This window comes from Hyla sarda, chromosome 3, assembly GCF_029499605.1.
Source record: "Hyla sarda isolate aHylSar1 chromosome 3, aHylSar1.hap1, whole genome shotgun sequence".
Classification (NCBI taxonomy): Eukaryota; Metazoa; Chordata; class Amphibia; order Anura; family Hylidae; genus Hyla; species Hyla sarda.
This window is the reverse complement of record NC_079191.1, coordinates 317,825,176-317,852,532: the sequence shown is the minus strand read 5'-3', so window position 1 is coordinate 317,852,532 and position 27,357 is coordinate 317,825,176. Positions and strand designations below refer to the sequence as shown.

General features: G+C 45.7%; 1 protein-coding gene across 2 annotated transcripts in view; it reads right to left on the bottom strand.

The window, feature by feature from the left end:
• The window catches only part of SRD5A2 (steroid 5 alpha-reductase 2), a 110,211-nt gene that overhangs the window by 48,479 nt on the left and 34,375 nt on the right, over positions 1-27,357 (bottom strand). For both annotated transcript variants that reach the window (XM_056567161.1, XM_056567159.1), the window contains exons 3-4: positions 16,376-16,539; positions 11,368-11,469 (exon numbers count right to left, since the gene is read on the bottom strand). In XM_056567161.1, the coding sequence (XP_056423136.1) occupies positions 11,368-11,469; positions 16,376-16,539 (266 nt within the window). The remainder of the gene's footprint in view (positions 1-11,367; positions 11,470-16,375; positions 16,540-27,357) is intronic.

The following is a 27,357-nucleotide window of genomic DNA, read 5'->3' as shown; positions in this document are numbered from 1 at the left end:
GGGACGTTCACCGACCGAATATATGGAAACAGGGCTTAAGGATGTATTTGGAGCTGATAACCTGACTCCCCTGTTTGCGGTTGAACGAGCCCATCGGGTTCCCAAAAGGCCGTTCCTCCCCCCTGGTGGCCCACCCCGTTCTATGCTGGTGAAACTTCTCCATTACCGAGACAGAGAGTTGATACTTAGACTGGCTAGAGAGAAACCACGTGTAACTGGACAATGACATCATATTTTTTTTTCCTGATTTCTCGGCAGAGGTGCAAAAGAAGCATGCCTCCTTCCTGAATATTAAAAAGAGGCTGCGGTCCCTGGATATGCAATACTCCATGCTGTATCCTGCCAGATTACGGGTGGTTGCCTTGGGTACCACCCACTTTTTTGAGGGGGTCGAAGCTGCTGCGAGATGGTTAGACTCCCATGAATCCCAACTGCGCTGTAAAGCCAGGGGAGGCTCCCCGGGACCTAATCCGGACTGAACTGTTCCTCCATGAGCTCATGCTGATAGTTGCAAATGTTTGATGTTATTGAGTATAGGAATCTGTATTATCATGGGGGAATTCTTGTAGTCTGCGGTTGGTGACCTTCTCTGCCTGTTATCGATGTTACATTTCTGGTCTCATAGTGGGGTCTTTATAGTACTTTACTGTCTGACTATTGTTATTTACAGTGCACCTGTTGGTGGGGGGGGGGGCGGGTACTGTCGCACTATGGATGGGATGGTGTAAAAATGGTTGCTGTATAGGATATCATCAATATGTTTTCATTGCAGGAGTGACACGTATGCATATTCGATAGTGTTTGGTTGGCTGTTTGTATGCATGCTGTATGCTCTCACCTTGCTGAGGATCTCCTGCCATATTACCCGAGTAAGTCTGGTTATGTGTGGTGTGGGTATACTAGCGCCCCTGAGTGCCGTGTGACGCTGCGACTTAGTGTGGCTGTCTTTGTTCTTTGTTCTGGGGTGTTTGTTCTGTTTTCCGTCCCTCCCTATGTTGTTGTTTGCTATAACTGTGAGTATACGGTTGGTCTCTCTCGGTGTGAGGGTGTCATTATCACCCTTTTATGCTCAAATGTCCCTGATGGCGGTTATTAATTTTATAGGTTGGAATGTTAGGGGATGTGGCAAAGCGTTATGCAGTATTTAATTTGGTGAGACACTTTCATCCTGCCATAATATGCCTTACGGAAACCCATCTGACAGCGGACAACACCTCGGTCCTTCAAAGGGCTTGGGTCGGGTGTTCTTATAATTCTACCTTTTCTTCACATGCTAGAGGGGTTAGTATATTAGTTCATAAATCTATTCCGTTTCAGGCTAGTATTGACCCTGATGGCAGGTTTGTCTGTGTGTTCTGTGAGGTGTCTCACCGAATGCTTATTATAGTTGGGGTATATATCCCTCCCCCTTATAGTGGAGATGTAATGCAGCGTATTCTAACCATAGTTTCAGGACTTCCAGTGGCCCCTGTGCTTGTGTGGTGACTTTAACCAGGTATTGGATGCTTCTATAGATACATTTTGGGGATCTCATGCCCCTCCCTCCTCTAGACCTACTGGTCTTGCCAAGTTGTTGAAGGAAGTAGAGCTGTTTGATCTGTGGCGCCTTCGTAATCCCAGTATTAAACCATTCTCCTGTTACTCGGCTACCCATGGTACCCTGTCCAGGATAGACATGGCCGTTGGGAATGGGGATATGGCTAGCCTGGCTAGAGAAGTTGAGTATTTGGCCAGAGGGTTGTCCGATCATTCCCCGCTTCGTTTACGACTTGACTTACTAGGGGGCGCTGGAGGGGTACGCCCTCTATGGAGACTGAACCCGTTCTGGTTGCAATTGATAACTACTGCCGAAATTGTCGGCGTTGAACTCAGGGACTATATCGCCCTTAATAATGGTTCGTCTTCGGTCTCCATGGTTTGGGACTCGCTAAAGGCGTTCCTGCGTGGCCTATTTATTCGACACATAAGTATTCACAAGTCCTTTACTAGAGAGAGGGGTGAGAAGTTGAGATTGTCTGTTACTGACGATGAAGCTGGCTATGTTTTGGAACCTACCTAATGAAAAAGCCCCGGGTCCAGATGGTCTTCCGAGTGAGGTGTATATAAAAATTCTCCGGGATACTCCTGCCCCAGTTGTTGCGAGTGGTCGAGTCGGCGGCTTTAGATGGTTCTTTACCTCAGTCCATGATGGAGACCATTGTTGTACTTTTACCAAAACCTGGCAAGGACCCACTATGTGCCGGTTCTTACAGACCGATCTCATTATTGTGTGCCGATGTGATGCTGCTGGCCCGGGTACTCGCTAACAGATTAGCTGGGGTTGTGTTGTCTCTGGTCCATGGTGATCAGACAGGCTTTATGCCGGGTAAGTCTACAGTTGATAATATTAGGAGAGTGTACCTCAATTTGCAGATGTCTCAGGAGGGTGCAGGAGCAAGATCGATTTTTTTTCGTGGGACGCTGCCAAAGCATTTGATAGCGTCGAATGGAATTATCTGTGGAGGGTGCTGGGGGCTATGGGGTTTGGACCTAGATTCCTTACTTATGTTAAACTTCTCTACCAGAGCCCGACCGCCCGTCTCCGGGTTAATGGCCGGGTGTCCCCATCATTTGCACTATGGGGCACGCGACAGGGGTGTCCCCTGTCACCTGTGTTCTTTGCGCTAGCCATAGAGCCGCTGGCTTGTCTCCTGCGAGCCTCACCTGATCTGATTGGATTCCGCTACGGTTCCATTGACGAGAGAGTGGCGATTTACGCTTATGACATGCTACTATTTTTGGGTGATACTGCTAGGTCCCTGACCCCTGTTATGTCTCTTATTTCGGAGTTTGGTACCTACTCTGGCCTGCTTATTAATTGGGACAAGTCTGTTCTGATGCCCTTGGATACTCTGCCTCATATTCCTCAGATAGCCCTCTCTAATATACAGGTGGTTAAGGAATTTAAGTACTTAGGTATTACCATCACACAATTTTTGCATGATTTTATACCCCGGAACCTGACACCCCTGTTGGACAAAAGTTCTCAGAAGGTGGCTGTCTGGTGCAAATTGCCGATTTCGGTGGTTGGCCGGACTAATCTAACAAAAATGGTCCTTATGCCGCAGTTGCTATATGTGCTGCAGAACTCTCCTGTGTGGATAGCTCCTGTGTGACTTAATTTCGCAGAATACAGCGGCTTTTTAGACAGTTGGTATGGGGGGGGGGGGGGGGGACTGCTAGGATCAAACTTGAAACGTTACAAAGGGGAAAATCTTCGGGTGGGCTGGCGTTACCTAATCCCTGGCTGTACTATATCGCCTCGCAACTTCATCAGTTAAGAGGGTGGGCGAAGGCATCTTTATTGGGTCCTACGGGTCGTTTATTTATGGCTAAACATGGAGGGAGAGCGCCACTGCATATTCTTGAAGTTGGAGCCTTGACCAGACCTCCGGACTCTTCTCCCACTACCCTGCTCCTCTGCAAGCTCTGGGGCATTACGCGTAAGTTACTGGGCCTTACCAATTTTATATCACATACACCGCTGTGGCGTAACCCGGGCTTGCAGGTTTTTTACTCCTTTGCGGATGCTGGTTATTGGGAGAGGAGGGGATTGTGTGAACTGGGGCAGCTAGGTGTACAGGGGGTAATTAGATCTTTTGAGGAATTGCAGGAGGAATTTGCTTTACCGCGCTCCTCATTCTACCGATACCTGCAGCTCTGTCATGTGTATGAAACTCAGAATCGGCTGTGGCTGATGGAGGTACAGTTTAACAGGGTCCTAGAATCTGTGGTTACGAAAAGGGAGTCTGCAGGTATTATTTCTTGGCTTTACGGTGAGTTATTAAGCTCCTACCATGAGCATTTCCCCTTGACTGTTCGCGCTAAGTGGGAGAGAGATCTTGGTGGATTGAATGATGAGGAGTGGTCTATAGAGCTTTCTCTTACTCCGTCTTTGTCAGAGTCTAATAGATTATCACAATTGTTCTTTTTGCATAGGGTGTATAAAACCCCACTGTTCTTACATAACATTGGTGTTCGGTCTGACTCTGCTTGCCCCAGGTGTGGCATGTTGGAGGCTCATTTGTTACATATGATGTGGGCATGTCCTGTCTTACACACATATTGGAATGTTGTGATACGGCTTATTAAGACAGTTTACGGGGTGACGTTGCTTAATGCACCTGTGCTTACTTGGTCTTATTGGATGCGATCGGGAACCCTCCATGAGAGAAGTGGGAATTTTGCGTGTGTTATATCAGGCCAGGAAAATTATAGCGCAATTCTGAATCAGACCGTCTCCTCCGCGAGTAGCTGATCTCATCCTAAGAATATCGCAGATAGTGCGCTTGGAGAAAGGGATATATATTAAGCGTAAAGTTGTCAGGAAGTTTGATGGTATCTGGGGACCCTGGGTAACCCACTTTGACCCCCCGTCGACTGACTCCTAGATGATTGTACGTTCTTGGTCTGTCTTTGCTGTATTATGATTGGCCTACATGCTGGAGTTCTGTGAATGTGGCTCTATTTTTTCTCCTACTCACATCTTTCTTTCTACCCTCTTTTGGTGGTTTTGCTGGAGCGCCTGTAGGTACCGCTTGTTGTGGTTCTGAGTGTGTGGTGCGAGGGAGACTGGTCATCGGGACAGAAGTTTCTTAGAACCTTTGGTTAACTACAAGTGTGTTTTGTGCTGCAAAGGGATAGAGACGGAAGGTTTCTTTGTGTGCGGGTTTACTGTTTGTATGTTGTTTTAAAATGTTTGAAAAACCTTTAATAAAAATTATCTGATTTAAAAAAAAAAAGTCTGCAACGGCGGAAGTGAGCCACAATAATGCGCATCCCTTCAAGTGCCTCTTCCCTTTTTTTTTTTTTTTTGTGTGTTTTCCTGTTACCACTATATTTTGGCATCAGAGCTTAAGTTCAAGTTCCTGAGTTCATCTGCTATTCCAGTCTGTGTAGGACATTTGGTAATAATACCCCAGGACTAATACTTGTTCTATATACCAGCCTGTGTAGGACATTTGGTAACAATGCCCCAGGACTGCTATTCCAGTTTAAAGTTCTGCAACAGTTTAAAGGGGTACTCCTGTGAAAAACTTTTTTTTTTAATCAATTGGTGCCAGAAAGTTACACAGATTTGTAAATTACTTCTATTAAAAAATTCTTAATCCTTCCAGTACTTATTAGTGGCTGTATACTACAGAGGAAATTATTTTCTTTTGGGATATCTTTTCTGTCACTACCACAGTGCTCTCTGCTGACACCTCTGTCTATTTTAGGAACTGTCCACAGCAGCATATGTTTGCTCTGGGGATTTTCTCCTGCTCTGGACAGTTCCTGACATGGACAGAGGTGCCTTAACGTGCCTTAAAAATGTCTTGCCTAGTTAGGATTGCCTAGAGCAGAAAATTTTTATATCCTAGATAATCTTAAAGTGTACTTATCATATTGTCTCATTTAATCGTCCTTTCTTTAAATTACTGTCATGAGTAATGCATATAGCCAATCAGTTAAAAAAATGCCTTTTCACATCCAGTCAGGATGTATTTTTCTCTTTTTATGTTATATGTGTTAAGTGTTTCCTGAAGCACATGAGAGCCCCCAAAATTCAAGGAGGTACCTTGGTTGTTGTGGAAAGAGAAGTTTCTAGAAGCCAAAGGGTCCTGTGGCACCGGAACAGTTGCGAAATTATAGCCTATGGCAGCGCCGGCATACCTTCAGGAGTTTCCTCAGAATAGTCCTGCTGCAACCCATGGTGCACAGCAAGGCCTGTTCAATGTATGTCATGTCCTCTGTATTTGTACATCCTTATGCAGTTACAAGATTCAAAACCCTAGCATCATCTGTCTGGTTAGCACAAAACTTAAAAAAAAGCATTTGGTTTAACAATGGGCACCAACTTTAATTTCATGGTGAAGAGACTTCACCTTTTTGCACTACCTTCTTCCTCCAAAGGACTGCCCTTTGCCACTCCTCAGCCGCCAAGACTGGGCGCCGAGGGTGGCTGCGTTTATAAAGGAGGAGTTTGTGGTGTCTCAGCACCAGTAGCTGTCCCATGGCTTTGGACTGGCAGTTTGGCAGCACAGGGTGTTGGGCCCACTAGAGTTCTACTGTTCTCTAGAAGTATAGATAGGTAATCGGCTCACCTCTGCAGCCCTTTTAGCGACATTGGCCGGTACGGACCATGATCCCACAGAAAGTATCCAAACAGAGGAGGAAGGTCCTCAGAGGAAGGAAGGAGGAAGAAGGTTTGCTCAGATGCAAAAAGTATCTTTTATTAAAGAGTACCTGTCACCAAATATAACTTTTACTATAGCGTTCCTTGTGTAATTAGCAGAAACTTTCCCATTCACTTGCTTTAGAAATCAATATAAATATTTTTTAAATGTAATAGAATAAAAAGGCCACTAGGTGGCTCTGTTCTGTTCCCTGTCACAATTAATACAGTGAGTTTGGTCTCCTGGCCTGGCAGGGGACCAAACTCAGGAAGTGTTTCTCTGCACTGAGCTTGATTGACAGCTGCAAAGAGCCTAACTGAAAGCTGTAAAAAGCCTCACTGAAAGATGCACAGAGCTTGAGGTCTTCTATTCATCACAGCACTGCAATGATGTGATGGCAGAAGTGTTCTCCCAGCAGGCTTCAGTGATGTCATTCCTGCTGGGAAACGCCAACTTTCTCCTGCTGAGAGCAAGAATAAAGGTAAGATACAGAGCTTTTTAAAGTTCTGAAATGTTTTTTAAGGGTGGGAGGAGTGTTAGGAGTACTTAGGGAACATAGCCTGAGTTAGTTTAGAAAAGTTTATTTGGTGACAGGTACTTTTTAAACTTCACAGGACATGACAAATGCCCACATGTGACGCGTTTCGGTCACGTGTTGCGACCTTAGTCATACAACTATTGTAAGCACACAGATCTCTTCAATAGGGAGGAAGGGTTGTGTGCAGGTAAATGTAAAACACCAGGACCAACCATATTAACCCCTTCTTTACTCCACTTTACATGGTTCCTTAAAATATCTTGAACAAATATAAAAGACAAAACACAGACTCTATATAGAAAAAATACTATATATATTTATATATATATAATGTTCATTCCTAGTACAATATTCAAATTACCATCAGAAGAAAAAGCTTTAAAAACATTACATCAAAGTACCAAAAAAATTATATTTTTTTGTATCTTTTGTATATGGAAAAACTACATATAAAAGAGAAGAATTGTAGCAGAAAATTTGACTTCCAATCGTACAGGCACTCCAAGTACCCCTTATGAAAAAATAAAGCATGAGGCTAAACCAGCATGTTAGAGTAAAAAAAATTACATTTTTTACACTAACATGCTGGTATTGCCCCATACTTTTCCTTTTCACAAGAGGTAAAAGGAAGAAAAGACCCAAAAATTTGAAATGCAATTTCTCCTGAGGAAGGAAATACCCCATAAGTGTACATAAAGGGGGAGATTTATCAAAACCAGTCCAGAGGAAAAGTTGCTGAGTTGCCCATAGCAACCAATCAGATCACTACCTTTATTTTTCAGAGGCCTTTTCAAACATGAAGAAGCGATCTGATTGGTTGCTATGGGCAACACAGCAACCTTTCTTCTGGACAGGTTTTGATAAATCTCCCCCAAAGTGTACTGCAGGTGCACAACATGCCTCAGGAGTGAGAGCGCACCATGTACATGAGGTTTAAATTGGTGCTTTGGTCAGACGTGACTGACAGCTACAGCGGTTTTGACATAAATGCAAAAAAAAAAAGTGGTAAACTACACCCCTCAAGGAATGTAATAAGGGGTATTGTGAGCCTTAACATTCCACAGGTGTTTGACGAATTTTCGGCAAAGTTGGACATGAAAATGAACAATGTTATTTTTTTGTGACAGGTTGGATTTGTAAAGAATGCTCTTGTCCTTAGGGTCAAAATGGGCTTCGTCCCCAAGGGGTTAATGGTATGGTTTCTTCTCTCCCAAATATCAGGAATGGGCTATTAAAAGGGCCATTAAAGTAGCAGAAAAAAAAAAAAACAGAACAGAACTAATTTACAAAAATACTAATAAAGACAAAAAGATCCCGACTAAAAAACCACTTGTATTTTCCACAGAATGTAGTCAGGAATTTAAAATTATTTTGTGAATTATTAATAAATTCCTGCCATTGTTACTATATGATCCAGCATTTTCTGAAGTTTTCAAGGATGGTTATAAATGTGTAGCACGCAGGGGCCCCACTGTAGGACAATGCATTTCTAAGAGTTCATACTGCAGTAAAGATTCATCTAAACAAACATGGCTCAATACAAAGGGCAGTTACAGGTGTGGACATAATATTTGTACCTGTAACTAAGGAAACTTTGTACCTGTAACTAAGGAAACCATATATAAATTGTAATATAGTTAATGTCATTTACCTTATTACATGTGAGCCATGTCAATTACAATATGTCGGCTGCACTAGTAATTCTCTGAAGAGGAGGACTAGAAAACATTTATCAGCTATACCGCACTTTAATTCCCGCCATGTTTCAATGGCCACATAACATTGCTCCGAAATACATGGCGGTGACTTTTCAGTCCTCATTCTTCAGGGAATAGAAAAAGTGACAGCTCTCCTGAGAGGAGGCGTCATAAATCAGAAACTCTGCAGCAGGTACCTGTAAAGGCAGCATACAGAGGTCCTTCAGTGGCGGATCCGCAGCATAATACGCTGGGGATCCGCTTGTGTGAACGTACCCGTATACTGGATTATCAAGCTACAAACAAGATATCTTCAGTGTCTGAACCATAGACGAGAAGTGATATTACAAAAGTGATGGTAGTTAGACTATTATTTAAGATTTCCAGTTTGCCTCTCTATTTTCATCTATGTTCAAGTATGTTCACATTTACATGGTGCTCTAATTATAGTGAATGTGTAGGTGTATTGTATATACTGATATTGATATAACAGCTCAATATAGGTCTGTCAATATTCACATGGTGCGTTAACTGTAATGGTTTAACTTAATGTGTTAGTAGGTGTACCAAATTAATATATTTATTTGATGTTCTCCAGTTCTGTCAGCAAGTGACACATTTCCTTTATATGTTCAGTTTTTCCCTAATACAGGATATATACAAAAGATACAAAAAATTTACAATTATACATTTTTGGTACTTAAAAAAAAAAATTGTAATTTTTCTTTTGATGGTGATGTGAATATTGCACTAGAAATGAACATTATATAGTATTTTTTTTTTATATAAGATCTGTGTTAGTCTTTTTATAGATTTGTATACATTGTCGTTTTATTATATTTTAAGGAACCATGTAAAGTTGAGTAAAGAAGGGGTTAATATGGTTGGTCCATGTGTTTTACATTTACCTGCACACAACCCCTCCTCTTTCCCCTATTTAAGAGATCTGTATGCTCACAATAGTTGTATGACTAAGGTTGCAGCACGCGACCGAAACACGTCACATTTGTGCATCTGTAATGTCCTGTGAAGTTTAATAAAATACACTTTTTGCATCTGAGCAAGCACTGGACCTTCCTTCACTGTTTAATTAATTATGAGTATCTTATAATGCCAGATAATATATTTTTCTAAATTGATTGTTATTCGTATATGTATACAGTGACCCCCCCCACGACCTACGATGGCCCCGACATATGATCAAATCGACATTCGATGGCCTCTCAGAGGCCATCGCATGTTGATGTCAGCATCGACATACGATGCTTTTTAATGTCGGGGCAATCGCATTGTGCTATCCGGCAGCGCAAAATGCTTACGCTGCTGCCAGATAGCAGCTTAATGTTCCCCGTGTGGTGCGGTAAGTATTACTTACTCCTCCACGATGCTCCGGGGTGCCCTCCGGGTCCAGCGCTGGTCTTCCGGTGTCTTCTCGGCACTCTCCGATGACGTCAATACGCTGCTGCGCACGTCATCCAATAGGAATGGCGTACGCAGCGGCGTAATGACGTCGCTACGCAGGCCCAGTAAGGCCTTGCGGAAGAAAGCAGAGGACCAGAGAAGACAGCAGAGGACCGGAGAAGACAGCGGAGAGCCCAGCGGAGGCCCGGGGTCACCATCGGGAGCGGCGGGGACACCATCTCGAGCGGCGGGGACCGGTGAGTACAGCTTCCTATACTTTACATTGCACGAATCCCTCAACATACGATGGATTCGACAAACGATGGCTCGTTTGGAACGAATTACCATCGTATGTTGAGGGACCACTGTACATGTTTTATATGTGTACTGTACCCTTAAATGAGAGCAGTGTGAACCCCATGTGACCCTTCCTGCCAATGAGAACCCCAAAAGTCTCTCCTCATAGTGTGGTGCAGGGTAGGGGTTAGTCAGGTCACCTTAATGTGGCTCCTGAACAACAGCTTAGCTCAGGTGTGTTGTGTGTCATGCGCTCTGAGGAGAGGCCTACTTCAAGTCTAATCTCTCAACTGGTCATCCTACAAGGATTAATCGCAAGGAGAAAATTCATGCCCCTGCCGGCAAGTCTTCAGTACCTTAACAGGACCCTAGCTACCTGGAATCAATCTTCCATCTCACAAGTCAGTATAAATCTGTTGGGTGTAAGCACCACAAGTCTCAGCAAGGCAACAGGTCTCCCAAGGGGTTACGCTGCACTCTCACATCAAAAGCTAGCTGTATGTGTATTACCATCTGCATCAGACAGTTATCCGTAACCTAACATCGGTGTGTTCATTTATTCCCCGTGTCTGGCCCAGGAGAAGCTGCCTCCAACAAACCACCCTGTGTCACCACACATTGGCCCTGATTTACTAAGAGTGGAGTGGAGTTTTCCTTGTGGGGTTTAATTTCCTACAATTTTTTTTCCCACAGTGTTAACTAAGGTTTCCTTACATTTTGCACTTTTCCCTAAATGTAGTTCTTTTTTTACAAATGCTCTGATCTGTCGGGTTTTCCTCAGCTCAAATCCACTACATTTTCTGTGAAAACCTTAGTAAATATGGTGGATTTTTTTAATGAAAATTTCAGGGACACTCCCCCTTTTCAGTGGGCACTCCCCTTTTTCGGGTTTTCTCAGTTAAATGGGGAGTTAGACAAGTTTGTTTTGTTTTTTTCAATTCTGGCCCACAACCTAACAAAACATGTCAGGTTTACAATAGTAAATTAGGGCAATTGTGTGAATGTGTGTGCTCATTTCTCAGGGAAAATCAGAAAGTCCTCAAATCCATGGGGGAGGGTGGTACAGGGATGTAGCTCATTTTACATAAATACGGCACATTTGTATTCCTTTACATGCATCTATGTGGTACACATCAGATTTTTCCAACTTTTCTACTAACTTTGCTTTGTGATAAAAACTCTTTAGTTCAGTTGCTTTTTTACATGTATATTGGATGTACATAATCTAATATGTTACCTTGTGGAATTTTGTAAGTGACTTCAGTTGGTTTTCTTAAATTGCGCAGAATATGGTCACTATGTAGATTAATACTCATTCCAAGGAAGAAAATGACAACCCCTGAAATTGAAATACAGTCAATATAAACTACATTATACAATATGGGAATGCATTTTGTTGCCAGCTTTCAAAGTTGTAACTGTGGGCAAAATAATAAAGGGAAGGTAAGGGCTTTATTACACGGGACGATTTTTGGCCAATATGATCTTCCATAATAGGGCCAGTGATCAGCCGACAAATGACCGTTGATCGTGGCTATCTCCCTGGGGATGTGTGGCCATCACATGACAGAAGAAGAGGGCTGCATGAACAATCCAGTTATAACTCGTGCAGCCCTCCTGCACTTTGGTTGAGCCCTGCAATAGAATCTTTAACCCCTTAAGGACCAGGCCATTTTACACCTTAGAACCAGAGCGTTTTTTGAACATCTGACCACTGTCACTTTAAACATTAATAATTTTGAATGCTTTTACCTATCATTCTGATTCCGAGATTGTTTTTTCGTGACATATTCTACTTTATGTTATTGGTAAAATTTTGTCGATACTTGCATCGTTTCTTAGTGAAAAATTCCAAAATTTGATGAAAAAATTGAAAATTTTGCATTTTTCTAACTTTGAAGCTCTCTGCTTGTAAGGAAAATGGATATTCCAAATAATTTTTTTTTATTCACATATACAATATGTCCACTTTATTTTTGCATCATAAAATTTACGTGCTTTTACTTTTGGAAGACACCAGAGGGCTTCAAAGTTCAGCAGCAATTTTCCAATTTTTCACAAAATTTCCAAAATCACACTTTTTCAGGGACCAGTTCAGGTTTGAAGTGGATTTGAAGGGTCTTTATCTTAGAAATACCCCACAAATGACCCCATTATAAAAACTGCAGCCCCCAAAGTATTCAAAATGACATTCAGTCAGCATTTTAACCCTTTAGGTGTTTCATAGGAATAGCAGCAAAGTGAAGGAGAAAATTCACAATCTTCATTTTTTACACTCGCATGTTCTTGTAGACCCAATTTTTGAATTTTTACAAGGGGTAAAAGGAGAAAATGTATGCTTATATTTGTAGCCCAATGTGTCTCCAGTAAGCACATACCTCATATGTCTATGTAAATTGTTCGGCGGGCGCAGTAGAGGGCTCAGAAGCGAAGGAGCGACAAGGGGATTTTGGAGAGTACGTTTTTCTGAAATGGTTTTTGGGGGGCATGTTGCATTTAGGAAGCTCCTATGGTGCCAGAACAGGAAACAAAAACCACATGGCATACCATTTTGGAAACTAGACCCCTTGAGGAACGTAACAAGGAATAAAGTGAGCCTTAATACCCCACAGGTGTTTCACGACTTTTGCATATGTAAAAAAATTAAAAAAAAAATTTCACTAAAATGTGTGTTTCCCCCCAAATTTCACATTTATGCCAGGGTTAATAGCAGAAAATACCCCCAAAAATTTGTAACCCCCATCTCTTCTGAGTATGGAGGTACCCCATAAGTTGACCTGAAGTGCACTACGGGCGAACTACAATGCTCAGAAGAGAAGGAGTCATATTTGGCTTTTTGAGAGCAAATTTTACTTGGGGGCATGTCGCATTTAGGAAGGACCTATGGTGCCAGGACAGCAAAAAAATACCCACATGGCATACCATTTTGGAAACTAGACCCCTTGACGAACGTAACAAGGAATAAAGTGAGCCTTAATACCCCACTGGGGTTTCACGACTTTTGCATACGTGTAAAAAAAAAATTTTCACTAAAATGTGTGTTTTCCCCCCAAATTTCACATTTTTGCAAGGGTTAATAGGAGACAATACCCCCCCAAAATTTGTAACCCCATCTCTTCTGGGTATGGAGGTACCCCAAAAGTTGACCTGAAGCACACTACGGGCGAACTACAATGCTCAGAAGAGAAGGAGTCATATTTGGCTTTTTGAGAGCAAATTTTGCTCGGGGGGCATGTCGCATTTAGGAAGCCCCTATGGTGCCAGGACAGCAAAATAACCCCCATATGGCATACCATTTTGGAAACTAGACCCCTTGAGGAACGTAACAAGGGGTACAGTGAGCATTTGCCCCCCACTGGTGTCTGTCAGATCTTTGGAACAGTGGGATGTACAACATTTTTTATCTGCACAGCCCACTGTTCCAAAGATCTGTCATACACCAGTGGGGTGTAAATTCTCACTGCACCCCTCATTACATTCCGTGAGGGGTGTAGTTTCCGAAATGGGGTCACATGTGGGTTTTTTTTTTTTTGCGTTTGTCAAAACCGCTGTAACAATCAGCCACCCCTGTGCAAATCACCTCAAATATACATGGTGCACTCTCCCTTCTGGGCCTTGTTGTGCGCCCCCAGAGCACTTTGCGCCCACATATGGGGTATCTCCGTAGTCGGGAGAAATTGCATTACAAATTTTGGGGGGCTTTTTTCCCTTTTACCTCTTGTCTAAATGAAAAGTATAGGGCAACACCAGCATGTTAGTGTAAAAAATTGATTTTTTTACACTAACATGCTGGTGTAGACCCCAACTTCACCTTTTCATAAGGGGTGAAAGGAGAAAAAGCCCCCCAAAATTTGTTAGGCAATTTCTCCCGAGTACGGCGATACCCCATATGTGACCCTAAACTGTTGCCTTGAAATACGTCAGGGCTCCAAAGTAAGAGCGCCATGTGCATTTGAGGCCTGAATTAGGGATTTGCATAAGGGTATTCTACACCAGTGATTCCCAAACAGGGTGCCTCCAGCTGTTGCAAAACTCCCAGCATGCCTGGACAGTCAACGGCTGTCCGGCAATAATGGGAGTTGTTGTTTTGCAACAGCTGGAGGCTCCAATTTGAAAACAGTGGCGTACCAGACGTTTTTAATTTTTATTGGGGAGGGGAGAGGGCTGTGTAGGGGTATATGTAGTGTTTTTTACTTTTTCTTTTATTTTGTGTTAGTGTAGTGTAGTGTTTTTAGGGTACAGTCACACGGGCGGGGGATTACAACGAGTTTCCCGCTGCGAGTTTGACCTGCCGTGCAAAATTTGCTGCATTGCAAACTTGCAGCCTGATACTCACTGTAAGCCCCCTGCCCATGTGAATGTATCCTGTACATTCACAGGGGGGGGAACCTCCAGCTGTTGCAAAACTACAACTCCCAGCATGCACAGTCTATCAGTGCATGCTCTTAGTTATAGTTTTGCAACAGCTGGAGGCACACGGGTTGGGAAACACTGAGTTAGGAAACAGACAATGTTTCCCAACCAGTGTGCCTCCAGTTGTTGCAAAACCACAACTCCCAAACATTCTCAGGCATGCTGGAAGTAGTAGTTGGGCAACATCTTTAGAGCCAGATGTTGCCGAACTACAACTCCCAGCATGCTTGGAGTTGTAGTTTGCAACATCTGGAGGACTACAGTTTGCAGACCACTAATACAGTGGTTCCCAATCTGTGCCCTTCCAGATGTTGCAAAACTACAACTCCCAGTATGCCAAAACTGTCCAGGCATGCTGGGAGTTGTAGTTCTGCAACATCTGAAGGGCCAGATGTTACAGAACTACAACTCCCAGCATGCCTGGACAGTAAGGGCATGCTGAGGATGTGTAGTTTTGCAACATCTGGAAGGGCACAGTGGTCTCCAAACTGTGGACCTCCAGATGTTGCAAAACTACAACTCCCAGCATGCCCAGACGCCAAGGGCTGTCTGGGCATGCTGGGAGTTGTAGTATACAGGGTCCTAATACAGCAATGCATGTCGCTTTACGGCGACGTGCATTGCTGTAAATGGCCCGACCGCGGCTGAAGATCCACTCATCTGTCGCCGCCGTCTTAATCGCCGGGATCCGGGTCTTCAGGGACGAGGTAAGTACCGGGGCCGGGCCCCAGCATTCCCCCCGTCCCCCGCCACATCCTCCGGTCTTCCTCCCATCCTCTCCGGACTTCCAGGGGCCGAGCAGGGCGGGAGGAAGTAACCGCCCAATCCCCCCCCCCCCCCCTGCGATTGGTCGGTTAACTAACCGAAGAATCGCAGGGGATCGGAGGAGGTGGCAGGCTTGCCACCTCGCTCCTATACTTTAGCATGGTCCTGGCTGTCTGTGACAGCCGGGATCATGCTAAATTACCGGGCGGTCGGGTCCCAGAGACCCGATCAGCCTGGTATCGCCGCAGATTGCAAGGGCGATTTCCCTTGCGATTTGCGGTGATCGCCGACATGGGGGGCCTACATGGCCCCCCTCGGCGTTTGCCCTGGATGCCTGCTGAAGGACTTCAGCAGGCATCCGGTTCCAATCTCTGCCCGGCGAGCGGCAGGGACCGGAAAACGCCATGACGTCCTGGGACGTCATAGGTCCTTAAATGGGCACTGTCACCAACTTTATTTTTTGATATGTTGTAGTACTTATGTTCTACAACATATCTCTAATATACTTTTATTTTATTTTTTTCATTAAAAAGGTTTAATTTACATTTAAAAACCGGCCACTGAAAAAGGACTGATTTTGGAGTGGCAATCAGTCCTTTTTCAGTTAGGCTGCACTCGCACCCTGCCTGTCAATCAGACAGGCGGGAGCGAGCGCATTGGCTCCCCGGCCACTGGCTGGGAGGCCACTCCTCCCGCACATCGCCGCCGCCTCGTTGCCGCCGCTGTCCCTGCACGCCCGCTGCCAGACTCTGCAGTAACTGCAAGTGTAATGAGGGAACGAGGTATGCGGGGCGGGGGGGGGGGGGGAGGAGGGAACGGGCTAGTGCCGTAGCGGAGGGGGGGGGGAACGGGCTAGCAAAAAAAAAAAAATAGGATGGTGGGAGCTACCCTTTAAGGCCCAGGGTGCCATGACATCCCAGGACGTCTTTGGTCCTTAAGAGGTTAAATGAGCACAGAACTAAACCGGCGCTAATTTAAACAGTGCCTCAACCCATGTAATAGAGCCCTAACAGAGAGGTAGAGAGATAGATAGATGTAGAATTACAAAACTGACTCCATACTTTTACCTAATAGGAATCGAATATCCATGTACCAATCGTTGGGGTATGCAGCAACAAATACCATGCAGTGAGCTTGTAAGAAACCATTGTAGGAACAAAACAGCACAGCCATAGCTACTATATACAAAGGTGTAGGGCTTCCTCTTGTAAATGCAGAATAGATGAATGTCCTGAAAAAAAAAGAAGGTTACTGAGTAAGTAACTAACCAAAAAAGCAAAATTTTAACAGCTTACTAAAATGAATTATTAGAAAAAAAAAATGTAAAAATGTGTATAAATATTTAATTAAAGCGGCCAGTAACTTGTAAGGAAATATCTGGGGAAGTAAGTCACTTTTTGACCAGGAATTATATAATTTGTTTTATTTTCCTCCAATTTCCTCCAATTGTACTGACAAAGGATACTCTAATTGTATTATATTTGCTGACATTGTTACTTGGACTAGCTTTCTTTGTAATACATTTGAAATATCTTCATTTCAAAAACTGTTTCTGTACTTATAGCTTCATGGCTATTGCTCTTTATGGTAATCCTCTTTTAATGGTGACTTTATGGTTTCTATTACATATGAGATTTGTCGGATCTAAATTGATCCTAATGTAGCCCAATGACTTACAGTATGTTGGTTTAGTCAAACTTCTGTTATATTTATAGAATTCGATAGAGCAGCAAGCCACTCTGTTCTGCCCAGTACAGTGGTCTTTTAAGATAAAAAGGCCTTAGGTTACAATATTTCAGCATACAAGGGTCCTTTCTAGATGTAAAAATAAATGTGAATGCGTAGCTCAACAACATGAAATGCACGAGGTTAACTGAATACCTCTCACCCAAAAGAGGAGAAGAAGAAAATGTTCAAAAAGAAAAAGTGTGTCAGTAAATATGTAGTACTGCACTGCATTGTGGAGAGATGCCAACCAGTGCATGCACTTCAGGAATACAAAAGTTTTACCAATGAAATGCTTGCTCTGATTTATCAGATCTTCCAGCCATTCACATCTAGAAAGGAAAAGTGTGTCAGTGCATTAACTCCACAAAAAGTTAAATGGCCAATGTCTGGTATCGCCAAGAAAGGAAATAAACGTGATAAATGTACCAATAGGTATAGATTTATTATATATAAAAACTCATATAAAAAAATGTTATTGACAAAATATAATTAAAGAATGGTAAAAATATTGTGCCTTACATGGGGCCCCATGTGGGCACTGATAAAATGATAAAAATAGGATGCCACAGATCTGTATAGAGTCTGTGGTCACAAATTCACACAAGAATTGAATATCTCACAATATATGACTGAATTCAGTTTTATCCCCTGTAACAAAACATTAACCTGCAATAAAGAAACAACCTGTAATAAAAAAACACCTGCAAATGAGAAATATAGCTATAGATACAAATAAATATTGTAAGTTTTCGTTGGTTGTGATTTCCTGTAGGGGACTAGATCGCAATCTTAGTGCATAGTCCTGTGTGAGAATGTGGCCACATTCATATATCCCGTATATAATGTTGCAGTCTCTCAGTCTTTTAGTTATATTCTGCCAATTTCATCCTCTTTTTAATATTATCACATATACACTGTATCAGTGTTAATTCCGTGTATTGTGCTCTTTAAGTTCACTGTATTGACATGCAGCGTAATGGCTGTTAATAGAGTTGTCGGCACTTTCGTGCCACTCACCGCTCCTGGGGTCTGGCTGGCTGTATCACGCTCGAGCTGGGGTGGCGATATACGGCCACATCTCCCTCAGTGAGCTCCGAGAATAGCAGTACTTGGCCGGTCAGCGTGGTTCCCAGTGGCGTCTGACGTCAGCAGTCAGCTGATTGCAGGTCAGCTGACTGTTTAGTTGTAACGTTCGTTCCAAAAAAGAGGTTTAAAGTCCTTTTCAGCCTCAATGGGATACATCAGCTTGTAGTCAACATACGGTCAACGTTCTCAGGTGGATGTATGGCATACAGTTCGTTCCTATAACGTTGTTATAAGCAATGAAAAACGCACCGGGATAAGTGCTAAGTGTGAATGAAGTTTAGTGGCATCCGACTTGCAAATATACACAGATGCATTTTGGGGTATGGCAAATGAACACCCCTTCTTCAGTGGTGTATAGGTTCAATTCTTGTGTGAATTTGTAACCACAGACTCTATACAGATCTGTGGCATCCGATTTTTATCATTTTATCAGTGCCCACGTGGGGCCCCACGTAAGGCACAATATTTTTACCATTCTTTAATAATATTTTGTCAATAAATAGTTTTTATATGAGTTTTCATATATAATAAATCTATACCTATTGGTACATTTATCACGTTTATTTCCTTTCTTGGCGATACCAGACATTGGCCATTTAACTTTTTGAGGAGTTAATGCACTGACACACTTTTCCTTTCTAGATGTGAATGGCTGGAAGATCTGATAAATCAGAGCAAGCATTTCATTGGTAAAACTTTTGTATTCCTGAAGTGCATGCACTGGTTGGCATCTCTCCACAATGCAGTGCAGTACTACATATTTACTACTCTTTACCTGGGCAAGGCTGAGCTGATTGATTTACCATAGTTTTTTTTTTTTTGTATTTTGTACATGACCATGAAGAAGCACTTGCTTGATATGCATAAAGTGATTTGTAGCTTTCAGCAGCTCTTTACTTACAGTGGCTGTCTTGGAACCAATCAATATTTCTCTATCGGCTCCATTGGGGAACACAGACCATGGGTGTATGCTGCTGTCTCTAGGAGGTATGACACTATGGACACAAAAAAGTCTGCTCCTCCCAGCAGGATATACCCACCTCCAGGCCCTGAGCTAATCAGTTTTAAGCTTAGTGTCTAAGGAGGTGGACATGGTCTGGAGTTCTCTCCAGACCAGATCTTATGTTTTATTATTTTCCTAGATTTAGGGATGTGTTAGATTTTTTTTATTCCATTTTCTGTCCTGTTTTCAGGTGGGGACTCAGAAACTGCGGCTCACTGTTTCCCCATTGCGAGTAAGGGGGCACAGACATTGCGTATATGCGCTGTTCACCCCCTCTCGCCAACGGTCAGCGCCTGGGTTTGTACCTCATGGGTCCGGGTCCCCCTATTCCCTGCTCGCCTCGCTAGCACATGGTAGCCCGGCATGATGCAAGTGACAAAAGCTGGCTGAAGACTTTATAGGAAGACTTCATGAGGTAAGTTCTTCTGGCTGAGGTGAGTATATTTCCCTTTCTCCTTAGGTGCAGATTTTCAACATCTGGAGACCCTCAGTTTTTGGCCCACCTTTCTCATGGGTCTAATGGGGCTGGCCTGGACAGGGGGTCCTTTATTACTGGGGTGAGCAGTGGCAGTTTGGATGGGGCACAGCTTTCTTCACTTTATTCATATATGTATATATATGTGTGTGTGTGTGTGTGTGTGTGTGAAAACGACTGTGTGTCTGTTTTTTACATTGAAGTGGCTGACAGCCGCGGCGTTCTTCTATGCGGGCGCTCTGAGCGCCGGCTTACTTTCACTTTCAGCTGCCGCTGCTGCCTGCGGGTCTAGTCCGCTCAATTACCCGTGAGCTCGGGGCAAGGAGCGGGCGCCATTACGGGACTTCTTGTTAGTACTCCGCCCACCCAGGGCCGCCGAAGCTTCTCCGGGCGTGAACTGAACACCAATCAGCGATGTGCGCACGATTATGGTGGCAGGGGCCAATCAGCGGTGCCCCCTGCTCCTAACACTCCCCTCCCTTGCTATTGGCCGGCATTTCTCCTCTCTGACAGCCTGGAGACCACCATGGGTTCGAGTCCCGGGGTGGGACAGAGTGTTACAGTGTTGTGGCTTAATTTTAAAATAGGTTCATTGTGGTCTATGGGGATCTCAAGGCATAAGCAGACTGTATCAGCAACACAGTGGAATGGAACAGTGTCCTGGGTGAGAGAGTCCAAGAACGGCCTCCCTCTAAACAGATAACTGGAGTGTTAGCCACTCCTTTAATCCTTTAATACTGTAACTCTAAACTGTCTAGTTCTGCTGAACCACTTGTTCTGCCTGCTCCACTGCTCCCCCTGCTACTCTACCCTGGTTGTTCTTCCAGACCCGGTGGGTTCGGCCGCCCCTCCAGCCTGGGTTCCCTCCCTCTCCCAGTCTATATCCGACTTTGCTCAGGTCTCCCGTTATGTGCTGACTGCCTTGGAGAGGCCCTCCCTACACCGGCCCTCCGGAGGGTCCCGCTCTCCCCCTATTCTGACGCTCTCGCAGCATCATAGGGGTGTTTCATCTGACTCATCCCCCGAGTCTTCTGGCAGTCACGGGCGCTCCCCTCGCAAGCATTGCCCCGTTACTCCGACCTGTAGCAAGCGTAGCAAGCGTCGCTCCTCTAGAGAATGCTCCCAGGGTCGCCGCTCTGGCTCTCCAGACCCACGTACCAGGTCCGTCTCTCTTCCAGGGCCGCCTCACACGTTCCCATTCACCTGGAGAACTTGTGGAAGAAGTTTCTGATTCGGCCTCCGACTCAGAGGACCGCACGGATGTGCCTAATGTGGTGTACTCATTGGTCGCGGCCATAAGAGACACCTTCCAGCTAAAGGACCCAGGAACTTCGGACGTGGCTCCAGCAGTCTCCTTTCTTTGTGCCCGACCGGCACTCAAGACTTTCAGCTCTCATGCTGAATTTTACGCCCTGCGGGTATCCGCCTGAAGTCACCCTGACAAGAAGTTACAGGAAACGAAGAAGGTTCAAGTGCGGTATTCCTTCGCCAAGGATCTCATTGCTCGGTGGACCTCCTCTCCAACTGTGGATCCGCCGGTCTATCCTCTTTCTAAACCGCCTACCCGGCCGTTGGCTGATGCGGCTGCCTTCAAGAATCCAGCGGACATGAAGGTGGATACTTTGGCAATCTCTGCCTTTGAGACAGCAGGTTCTTCCTGCTTTTGCTTCTGCCTGGGTGTCAAAGGCCCTTTTAGTATGGTCTTCCAACTCCACCAGGGTAGTCTTCAAGATCCCTCCGGAGGATTTATTTAATCTAGCTCTCCGATGCTCCGCAGCCGGAGATTTTTCTGTGTTCTGCTTCCATGTGCAGCCACTGTGCTGCCTTTACCACAAGCTACCTGGTAGCCACCGTCCCTTCATGTGGCCTGGAATGCGCACGCCACCTTCAGGAAGTGAGGCGACGGGCGGGGAAAAAGAGTTCTTTATTACCTCTGATAAGACTCACAGAACCGCTTTCCGTGGTAAGTCTTCCTTCCGGTTCTGCAGACCTTTGGTACCAACAAAGGGTACCAACAAAGGATCCAGCCAGGCGCCTTCATGGGAAGAGGGCTCCTCTTTCCGATCCCATTCCTCCCGGAGGTCGGCTATCCGTTCCCAGAGGTCGGCTATCCGTTTGGCGGCCCAATCAGGCACCCGTAGGCCTTCCTCGGCCTGAAGGGTCGCCCCACCCGCCGACCTCTCTCGGGTGGTTGGTCGCCTCTTACCCTCCGGGATGCCTGGACATGCAGCTTCAGGGGAACGTTTTCAAGGTTTATTCCAACCTCTTTGTGGTCTCCAAGAAAAGCGTTTCTGTTCGCCCAGTCTTGTTTCTTGAGTATCTCAGCCAGCATCTTGCGTTCCCCGAATGGAGTCTCTCCATTCGGTGCTGGCGTCCATGGTTCAAGGGGACATCAAGGATGCCTGCCTCCACATCTCATTGTTTTCCGGTCATCAGCGGTACCTCCGCTCTGCAGTTCCGGACGGTCATTTTCTATTGTGGCTATCCATTTCGGTCTTTACCAAAGTCCTGGTGCCTATGATAGCCTTTTTACGGACAACAGTTGTTTCCATGATTCCTTATTTGGACTACCTCCTGATCTGAGCTCCAGCCAGGACCCAGATCCTGGAGAGTCTTAGACTCAACCTTCAGACCTTGTCTCACTTCGGTTGGATGGTCAATTGGGACAAGCCCAACCGCTCTCCTGGGGCTCCAGTTCAATGCGGCCTCTGCCTGCTTTCGACTCCGCCGACTCTTTTCAAGAGTCTGATGACTTCGGCTCCCTGCTCCAGTTTCCATTTGCTTTTGCATGGATGTCCTGGGTCGGTTGGTGGAGGCCTTGCCATTTGCCCAGTTTCATCACCGACCTCTTCAACAGGTGATTCTCTTCCGGTGGGACAGGTCTCCATTGTCTCTCGACCGCAAGATCGTTCTCTCTCGTCAGTCTTGTCGGTCCTTTTTATGGTGGCTTTGTTTTCCCCCTCATTTTCCTTCCTGTCCATCCCTGCCAGTCTGTCAGGCTGGGGAGGTGTTTTCAGGGACCGCCCGGTCTGGGGTCTTGGCCCCCCGAGAAGCTTTTTCCCCTTCAGCATTTTTGGGGCCTAGGGAAATTCTTTCTTTGCTTTCTTCTTGGGAATTTCCCTCCTGGGCGGAACTCAGGTTTCCAGCCATCTCAGTTATCTTCAGTCTGGCCGTCCCTGGGATGTGGTCTTCACGGTCGGTCCTCAGTCGTCCAAGGCCACTGGTCCCTACATCCAGGGGTGTTTGCTGTGATCTGCAACCACTGGGGTGCTCCAGGCGTGGACCTCTGCTTGTCCCGCCACAACCGAAGCGTTCCTCTCTCTTGGTCAAGCCTTGCCCTACCTTGTCTGTTTGGTGGTCGGGCTTTGCCCTACCTTATCTGTTTCCTCCCTTTCTTCTCTGTTCGGAGTCCTGAGGAAACTCTCAGTGGGGCGTTTCCGACATTCTAGTGGCCCAGCCTGGGCCCGGCGGGTGTGGTTCGTCGTCATGGTCAGGCTCCTGAACGACTTAACGTTGCGCCTTCCCTATCATCCAGACCTACTATCTCAGGTGTCCTGTGCCACCCCTATTACCGTCTCTGCTTTTGACGGCATGGCGGTCGAGACCACGGTTTTGAGAGCCGCGGTTTCTCTTCCCAAGTCATTCGCACCATGCTCAGGGCTCATAAGTCCTCCTCGGCAAAGATTTACCACTGTACCTGGCGGTCTTAATTTAGTTGGTGTGAAGCTCAGGTCTTGTGTCCTGTTACTTTTTCGGTTTCCCGTCTTCTCTCTTTCTTGCAGTCAGGATTGGATCTGGGGTTGTCTCTCAGTTCCCTTAAGGGTCCAGTTTCGGCCCTTTCTATTCTTTTCCAGCATCCTCTGGCTTCTAATTCTCATGTCCGGACCTTCCTTCAAGGAGTAGCACATGCTGCCCCTCCTTATCGGTCCCCTTCTCCCCTGTGGGACTTAAATCTGGTTCTGGGTGTCCTCCAAGGTCCCCCTTTTGAACCTCTTAGGGAATTGTCCTTGCGCATTCTTTCTTGGAAAGTGGCATTTCGTATAGCTATCACCTCTATTCGGAGAGTGTCCGAATTGGCAGCTCTTTCCTGCCATTCTCCGTTTCTGGTGATTCACCAGGACAAGGTCGTCTTCCGGCCAGATCCTTCTTTTTTGCCTAAGGTCGTTTTGGCTTTTCATCTCAATGAGGACTTCATCCTTCCGTCCTTTTGTTCCGCTCCTTCTCATCCCAAGGAGCGTTTACTCCACAATCTGGCTGTGGTGCGGGCCGTTCGGTCCTACCGCTCTGTCACTGCTTCCTTTCGTCAGTGCGATTCCTTTTTCGTCCTTACGGAAGGTCGTTGCAAGGGACAACCTGCTTCCAAGGCCACCATTTTTCGGTGGATCCGGTCTGCTATTTCGGAAGCCTATCACTGTAGGGGGAAGATCCCTCCCTTCAGGGTTTTGGCTCATTCTACCCGTTCTGTTGGGGCATCTTGGGTTCTCCAGAACAAGGCCTCGGCCCTGCAGGTCTGCAAGCGGCTACCTGGTCGTCTTTGCATACTTTCTCAAGGTTTTTACCGGGTTCATACCTTTGCATTGGCTGATGCTAGTCTGGGCCGGAAGGTGCTGCAGGCGGCGGTGGTCCAGCCGTCCGCCTAACAGTGTTTTCTTCTTCCCACCCAGGGGACGGCTTTGGTACGTCCCATGGTCTGTGTCCCCCAATGGAGCCGATAGAGAAAAGGAGATTTTTTTTTAACACTTACCGTAAAATCTCTTTCTCGAAGGATCCATTGGGGGGACACAGCTCCCGCCCTTATGGGTTTCTCTTTGGTTCTCTGTCCGAGGGTGAGTTCAGTTATATATTTTCTCTGGTTCTCGGACAGTTCGTGTTTTCTTCAAGACCTGTCGGTCCTCTGGAACTAAAACTGATTAGCTCAGGGCCTGGAGGCGGGTATATCCTGCTGGGAGGAGCCGACTTTTTTGTTGCCATAGTGTCATACCTCCTAGAGACAGCAGCATGCACCCATGGTCTGTGTCCCCCAATGGATCCTTCGAGAAAGAGATTTTACGGTAAGTGTTAAAAAATTGAATGGACCTACCCCTCCACCTAACCAACTTACCTGTCCACTTTACAGTGTGAGACACCAAAGGGGCATTATTACTGCTATAGGTGGCAAAGATGATTAAGGTGCTGCAAAAATGTGGCACCTACAGTATTTTTCCAGCAGGCTCTGCAGAGAGGAGTTATGGCTAGAAGAAATCATTGCGGCTGTCTGGGCAAGATAGAGAAAAAACAGGAAAGTGATCAACTCCAATCAGAGAAAACCTCTCCTGAGAGTCATGTTTATAGAGGGGTTTTCCCTGTTTTGTACTTGCAAACACGTTTTGCATAGATAGCTTTGTTCCATTGGGACAAAGCTGCAATAATTATTTTCAGGGGGTGCAATATAATTGATATCAGTGGGTACAATATGTATTATAATGCATTTCAGAGGGTACAGTGTGTTTTATTATAAATTTCAGGGGGCACAGAATTGCAGGAAGCATGGTTTGGCATCTGGTAGCTATAGTTTTACATTGTGAAAACTTCTATAGTGTGTTAACCTGACTTGGCAATTTGTAGATTTGATTATTAGAGTAGAAATGATTGATCTACATTATTAATGATGTCAGCAATACCGTATATACTCGAGTATAAGCCGACCCGAGTATAAGCCGAGACCCCTAATTTCAACCCAAAATCCCAGGAAAAGTTATTGACTCGAGTATAAGCCTAGGGTGGGAAATACATCATCCCCCCCTGTCATCATCCAGACCCGTCATTAACATCCTCATCATCATCACCGCCTGTCATCATCCAGACCCTCATCATCATCACCTGTCATCATCCCCTTGTCATCATCCCACACATCCCCCCTTCATCATCCCCTTGTCATCATCCCCACCCCCCTTCATCATCCCCTTGTAATCATCCCACACCCCCCCCTTCATCATCCCCTTGTCATCATCCCCACCCCCCTTCATCATCCCCACCCCCCTTCATCATCCCACCCCCCCCCCCCCCTTCATCATCCACTTGTCATCATCCCACACCCCCCCTTCATCATCCTCTTGTCATCATCCGCCCTCAGTGGTCTTCAACCTGTGGACCTCCAGAGGTTTCAAAACTACAACTCCCAGCAAGCCCGGGCAGCCATCGGCTGTCCGGGTTTGCTGGGAGTTGTAGTTTTGAAACCTCTGGAGGTCCGCAGGTTGAAGACCACTGCGGCCTTCGACATCATCCAGTCCCCTCTCACCCCCCTTTAGTTCTGTACAGTACTCACCTCCGCTCGGCGCTGGTCCGGTGCTGCAGAGCTGTCCGGTGAGTAGGTCGTCCGGTGGGATAGTGGTTCCGGGCTGCTATCTTCACCGGGGGCGCCTCTTCTCCGCGCTTCGGGCCCAGAATAGAGGCGTTGCCTTGACAATGCCGCAGAAGTACGTTGGCAATGAACGTACCTCTGCGTCGTTGTCAAGGCAACGTGACTATTCTGGGGCCGGGCCCGAAGCGCTTAGAAGAGGCCTCTCCGGTGAAGATAGCAGCCCGGAACCACTATCCCACCGGACCACCTCCTCTCCGGACAGTCCTGCAGCACCGGACCAGCGCCGAGTGGAGGCGAGTACTTTACAGAACTAAAGGGGGTGAGAGGGGGCTGGATGATGTCGAAGGCCGCAGTGGTCTTCAACCTGCGGACCTCCGGAGGTTTCAAAACTACAACTCCCAGCAAGCCCGGACAGCCGATGGCTGCCGGGGCTTGCTGGGAGTTGTAGTTTTGAAACCTCTGGAGGTCCGCAGGTTGAAGACCACTGCGGGTGGAGAGTTCACTCGAGTATAAGCCGAGGGGGGTGTTTTCAGCACGAAAAATCGTGCTGAAAAACTCTGCTTATACTCGAGTATATACGGTATTTAAAGGAGTACTCCAGTGCAACATAATTTATCCCCTATCCAAAGGATAAGTTATAGATCACGGGGGGTCCGAGCGCTGGGGCCCTTCGGGATCTTCTGGACGGGGCCACGGCAGTCTGCAGGAAGTGCAATTTCGTCCCCAGCAGAAAGCCGCGGCAGACACGCCTCCTCCATGTATCTCTATGGGGTACATGGAGGGGGCATGTTGGCCGCCGCCACATCATGCGGGAACGGAACTCCCCTTACCCCCCCCCCCCCCCCCCCCCACGTTCTACAACTATAGGGGATAAGTTATATTGCACTACGATGTCCTTTAAACAAGATTTACCCTGTTGGACAAATTACCTAGTGAGTGCCCTGAATACTATACTCATTTATGTTCTTTGAAATATCTTGTTCCTTAACAGCTGAAGCTCTACCATGTCCCATGCTTTTGTTATATAAAGATTTGTACAATTGTTTGCAGCAATGTTTTGGTTGAACTTTATTCAAAAGGTCATTTCTTTCATACTTTGATGGTTGTAACCTTTAATAACAATAATGAAGCTGCATAAAGCCCTTGTTTTTAGTCTATGCCATGTCTAAGGATTGCCTTTGACTCATACGTTCTTTTTGATCCATGGTGAATTGTTTTTTTATAATGCCTGTTGAGGTGCCGCCACAACACCAGTGACCACTCTTGTGTGACTTAAGCAAATAGTTATATTGAGGTTTTTGAAGTTGCGCTTCATTAACAATGACATTGCTAAGCTAGTGCATGTACAGTGACACAGCCTTGTATTTGTAGTGTTGTAGAAACCATAACTGTAATAAATGAATTTAGTTTTATATAG